At 38.9% G+C, this 5,949-nt stretch overlaps 1 protein-coding gene across 1 annotated transcript; it reads left to right on the top strand.

Moving 5' to 3' along the window:
* Window positions 1-1,689: 1,689 nt before the first annotated feature.
* On the top strand, window positions 1,690-5,312 carry LOC126163071 (Krueppel homolog 1-like). The gene is made up of 2 exons (XM_049919976.1): window positions 1,690-1,787; window positions 2,167-5,312. Exon 2 carries the CDS (start codon window positions 2,242-2,244, stop codon window positions 3,754-3,756), a length of 1,515 nt encoding a protein of 504 aa, XP_049775933.1. The 5' UTR covers window positions 1,690-1,787; window positions 2,167-2,241; the 3' UTR covers window positions 3,757-5,312.
* The last annotated feature ends 637 nt before the right edge of the window (window positions 5,313-5,949 follow it).

The following is a 5,949-nucleotide window of genomic DNA, read 5'->3' as shown; positions in this document are numbered from 1 at the left end:
GAGAGGATATAAAATGTAGACTGGCAATGGCAAGGAAAGCGTTTCTCAAGAAGAGGAATTTGTTAACATCGAGTATAGATTTAAGTGTCACGAAGTCGTTTCTGAAAGTATTTGTATGGAGTGTAGCCATGTATGGAAGTGAAACATGGACGATAACTAGTTTGGACAAGAAGAGAATAGAAGCTTTCGAAATGTGGTGCTACAGAAGAATGCTGAAGATAAGGTGGGTAGACCACGTAACTAATGAGGAGGTATTGAATAGGATTGGGGAGAAGAGAACTTCGTGGCACAACTTGACTAGAAGAAGGGATCGGTTGGTAGGACATGTTTTGAGGCATCAAGGGATCACAAATTTAGCAATGGAGGGCAGTGTGGACGGTAAAAATCGTAGAGGGAGACCAAGAGATAAATACACCAAGCAGATTCAGAAGGATGTAGGTTGCAGTAGATACTGGGAGATGAAGAAGCTTGCACAGGATAGAGTAGCATGGAGAGCTGCATCAAACCAGTCTCAGGACTGAAGACCACAACAACAACAACAAGTTAGTAACATGACACTACTGAAAATAATGGTCAGTATATACTGGACATGCATTTTTATCATGAAACAGTGTGATGCAAATGAGTATATGAAGCAATAAATCTGAAATACTATTTTCACACTATTCTATTTATTTCTTCATCCAGTGATCATCTCATGACTTAGGGTTCATCACCGTAATACAATGAAAATTAATAGCACAAATATATACACACACAGAATATGTAAAGCAGTATATGAGAACCAGTTGACTGTAGCCATGGTGAAAGAACAAAATATATATCTGCATTTATGACATTCTAAGACATAGAATCTCAGTAAATATCCACGATTATTCTTAAAATCTTCATCATACAATTACTGAGTTGTCACCACCTCACATGCAGAAAAAAATATTCAGACCTTCTTCCAAGGAAAGGCAAACTAGCTTTCGCTGAAATTATTTAGAAATAGCAACACCACAGAGTGAAAATTTTTGTTGTTTAAACTTGTGTACGGAGTTGTTAAATACTAGTTTGGAGAATAAGGAACGTTTAATGTAATGAACTTCTTAAACAAAATAAAATTAAATAAAAAACAAATGAAACTGTCGTCAATCAGTATTAGACAGGCTATTACCTATATAATTGTAAGTGTTATAAATCAACATCTACTGTAACCAAGAGGGCATCTGTACACAACATAATCCAACGGGAGCACATAATAATGTGACGAAATCCATCGGCAGAATTTAATGTTAATGAGTGCCGGTAACAATTATAAAAGTGACGAAGCGTCACACAGATTATCCAATAATTTAGTTCAGTGATGTGGGATGTCTAGACAACCGTTACTGCTTCATTTGTGGCCACAACTCTTAAACAGGTTTATTACTTTCGTAAGGCAACATGTACACCGTGAACAACTCCCCACTAAAGCAACTACTTTCTCGAAATCAAGAAACCTATTTACGTTGAAGTTATAATTCAAATACTTTGATTGCCATAAATTTGACAATGGCAAACAGCCGCACGAATGTAACACACAATTATACACTATCAATGCTGCCGACGCCAAGCCATCCAAAACAAATAACCCGCTGCAGCGATACCTTCGGCATCGACTGTAGATGGCAGATACACGCACTGGTGGTGGTGGGTATAAAGTAACAGCAGAGTAACGTCGCGCAAAGCAGGTGTTTATGTTTTCTGTCAAAGACGCGTATTTATGGAAATAAAACATCATGAGGACAACAAAACGCATACCGGTGAGTACATATGTACCGTGGAAATACTACTGTTTGGAGGACTTGTAAACAGAGTTTCTCATTATCATTAATTTTGTGTCTGATACCGCCATTCGTCTAAAATTTCGGCGAATGTATAACATGTCCATTAAGAGGCCCATCTTGTATATCTTTTCGCGGGCCATGACGCCGCCTGAAAAATAAAAATAATTAAACATTTATTCGAAAATTAAAGACATCTCTTAGTAAGCAAAGTGACAAATGAAACAAGAATTATGGAAGTAAACATACTCGTACCACTACCCTTTGTGCCGAAATGACGGAAATTGTATGTATTCAAAGCCAAGTCTCCAAAGGTTATGTACACACTTGTAATGAAGCTTTATTTTGTCCATTTCAGGCATTCGTCCAGTAACAAAGATCTGCAGAAAGTTCGTGAAAGTGTGAAGACTGCATTCCCAGCTAATCTGCAACAATGAATTTCTCTCCTTTTGGTGGTCACTTTCCTGCGTCAATTCCTACGATTCATCAGTTTGCGGCGAAATTCACTCACGATGGAAGTAGTGGAGGACTGCCACCCCAAGCTGTCAGTGATGGTGGAGGTGCAGGACCACGTTATCACACCAGCCCAGGACCAGCTCATTTCAATCAACATCATCCTCCCATTGGCATGCCAGTAAATATGGGAAAGTATGTTAGAGATGATGGAAGGAATAATCCAGGCGCGCCTCAGGTTAACAATATGATGAATCCAAATTCATCTAAGTACCATGCAAGTGCTGCTATAGCTGCTACTCATCACTATCCAGGGGCTGTTGGTGTTCCTTACACGCAAGCGGGTTCAGTTCAGCAACAAAACAGACCTACCTCATCCCCATCCGTTCAGGAGCAGCAACAACAGCAGCAGCAGCAGCAACAACAACAACAGCAGCAACAGCAGCAGCAACAACAACAGCAGCAGCAGCAACAGCAGCAGCAACCTCCTCCACCACAATCTCGCCAGATGCCTGAGAAACGGCCACCCTATCATGCAGGTGATATGCAACCCCAGGATCTGTGTGCAGCAATGATGAGGGAAAACCCAGTGGGTGAGAAACCGAAAGATGTGAAATGTGAAGATGTTGATAAGGAAGATCGACCTGGTTCGAATGAAGCAGAGTATGGTGGAGCTATGGCTATCCATCAGCATCACCACCACCATGCAACACAGACAACAACAACAATGCCAGCATCGTGGCAAAGCTTAGCCACACCAGGTTCAACTGTTGCGGATTATCTTTCTCATTTACCAGCTTCTACTTTACCTATAAGCCTTCATCACTTTCTTAAGTACTCAGCTGAGAACATTAAAAAAGAAACAGAAATGGTTGCAAATTCTGCAGGCCCAGCAATAGGTGTTGCAACAACAACAACACCAGGGGTTGTGGGGAATAACGGACCTCAAGTTGGTGCAAAGAAAAAGAAGAAGAAGAAGGTTAACAAGGAGAAGAAGCCTAGACCAAAACCTGGAGAAATTCGTCTTACAACAGCTTTAGATGGTTCCACATTGTATTGTTGTCCCGAATGTCATATGGCATATCCGGAGAAAGAGCTATTAGAGCAACATCTCCTGGGCCATACTTTAGAACGTCGTTTTGTTTGTGACATTTGTGGTGCAGGACTGAAGAGAAAAGATCACCTCACACGTCACAAACAGAGCCACAATCCTGAGCGTCCTTATGTTTGCACGGTGTGTCTCAAAGCATTTAAAAGGAAGGAGCAGCTTACTTTGCATTTTGTCATACATTCAGGTGAAAAACGACATGTGTGTACAGAATGTGGCAAAGGTTTTTACCGCAAAGACCATTTGCGGAAACACACACGCAGTCATATTGCTCGTCGTGTGAAGGCAGAACTCAGTCAGCATGCTCCACAACCTCAGCACCCTCCAAACCAGCTCCAGGTCGCCACTGTGTCTGCAGAACAACCTCCACCTGGCCTGCTTTCCTGAATGACGGCCAATGGGAACTACGCCAGTGTTCCCAGCCTTCTTAACTCGGATCTCTTGGCATTTGTGTCTGCTGCTAAAGATGCATTCTAAAGTGTGAAACAGACAGCTGATACTATGATAGGCTGTGGCCATTTTATTTGGCCCTGTTGCCTTTTCAAACTGATAATCTTGCTGGGCTTCATAACATGTGATACAAATTAATAAGAAATGCCAGCGTGTTGAATTTTTAATTGGTTTGTTGACGGCTCTACGTTAGCAGTGATGAAATGCGCAAGTTTGCTTCTGTGATGTAGTATTTTGGTATACTATTAGAGCACATTTCTTTGTAAATAGTTCCGTAAACAATCCACAAATAATCAGGGAATATCACTTATACAAATCAACATTTTTTTCTGACCAAAAAGTGTTCATATTTACGTGGTCACTTTGCTTGAGCCAAGTCCATTATACTCAGATGGCAAATGAACTGCTTTTAAAATGAAATGAGAAGTTGGACTGTAGTGTACATAATAACCAGTAGTTTTATGTACAACCTTACTGCACTTTTAAAGCGTGTATCTGTATTTATTACTTTTATTGTGAAGTAGTTCCACATTTTGAAATGTGATTTTATAGACGTTTTATTTTACCTTTTTTCATTTGTTGTGAAATATTGGTTGTGAAATTTTACCTGCTTAGTTTTTTATGGAGTTTTTTGTTGAAGTGTGCCATTTTCCATAGTATTGTAGGCCTAGCTGATGTAATAAATATTTTTGCCATAGGGATGTTTACCAGATTCTCACCTGTGCAGAGGATAAGAGAGATAAATACTCACATAATTTTTTTAGGTCAGTTGTAACTTTTGAGGAATTTTTTCCAGGAAAAGCATTAATCCAGCTGGCAAAGCAGCTTGGTGAGAACAAGTCCCTTCATTTGAGATTATGAGAAAGTATTATTTTTTAGTAAATGTTAGTGACAGTATTCAGGCAGGTACATTTAAGGTAGTATGTTAGTAAGAAATGTAATGTAATAAGAGAACATGTAAGAAGTTTTGAATGTATAGAGTGTAAGCAGGACACACATAATCATCACAACTGGTACAAAAGAAAGCTTTTAAGTTAGTTGTATTAACCGTGTACAATCCTGCCAGATACGTGCCAATTTCTCCTCTCGTGCTTACTAGGCATGAGCATAACCTCCCGCATGCAATGCAGTAATATGTGCATCTGCTTTGACACCAAAAGAAAACCAGTCACAAATATGTATACTGATAATAATGATGGAAGCTGTATTGGAGTAAAACTATTGACTCTGATTGTAGATCAATCATGAATTTTATTATGTTGAAACATGAAATTCCTTGAGATAGTACAAAACACCATGACTGATGTAACTGTTACGCTTCATTTCCTGTTCTCTTCATCAACTGAATGCTTGCTTTCTGGTATGAATGTAACTGTATGTTCCAACATGTCAGCATGTACGAATAAAGCTGTAATTGTTTATAGAGTGCGGTCTTTATAAACAGTATATGTTGCTTGTGTATTAATAACTAAAATTATTAAAGTATTTAAACAGATTTCTGTTTTGAGTTCATTTTTTTCTTGCATTAGGAAATATGTCAAGGTAAAATTCTATGACTGGACTCTGTATTCCTTTTATTCTGTTCACAAGATCAGGCAACATTTCTTTGCAGCTTCATCTCACACATCTTTCACTGTGTGTTGCCACAAAGTCATCGCTGGGGATTTAACCCATTAATATCCAGAAGCAAGCTGGTAGAAACTAAAAGGAAACATAGCAGTCTGTAAATTAACCATGTGTACAACAATGTAAAGAAGAGAATATATTGCCACTCACTGTAAAGATGACATGTTGAGTTGCAGACAGGCACAATGGAAAGGTTGTTACACATTTAGCTTTCAGCCAAAGCCTTCTTCAGAAAATAAAAGAACACACACATTCATTCACATAACCAAGCACACGTGACTGCCATCTCCGTGAATGAATGTGTGTGTATTTTCTTATCTGAAAAAGGCTTTGTCCGAAAGTTAAATGTGTAACAGCCTTTTATTATTTCTTATTATAAAGCTTGGCCAAGAAAGAAAAAAATTGTGTGATTGTGTACAGTACATATGTTTAAGATGACATGTTGAGGCGCAGACAGGCTCACCATGTACCATAGTTTTCATTACATTTTTCTTTGTACGTCTT

This window comes from Schistocerca cancellata, chromosome 2 (assembly GCF_023864275.1).
Source record: "Schistocerca cancellata isolate TAMUIC-IGC-003103 chromosome 2, iqSchCanc2.1, whole genome shotgun sequence".
Taxonomy (NCBI): Eukaryota; Metazoa; Arthropoda; class Insecta; order Orthoptera; family Acrididae; genus Schistocerca; species Schistocerca cancellata.
Note: the sequence above shows the minus strand (reverse complement) of the source record. Positions and strands in the feature narration are given on the sequence as shown.

Coding starts and splice junctions, on each gene's coding strand:
- LOC126163071 (XM_049919976.1), top strand. CDS start 2,242: ATGAATTTCTCTCCTTTTGGTGGTCACTTTCCTGCGTCAATTCCTACG.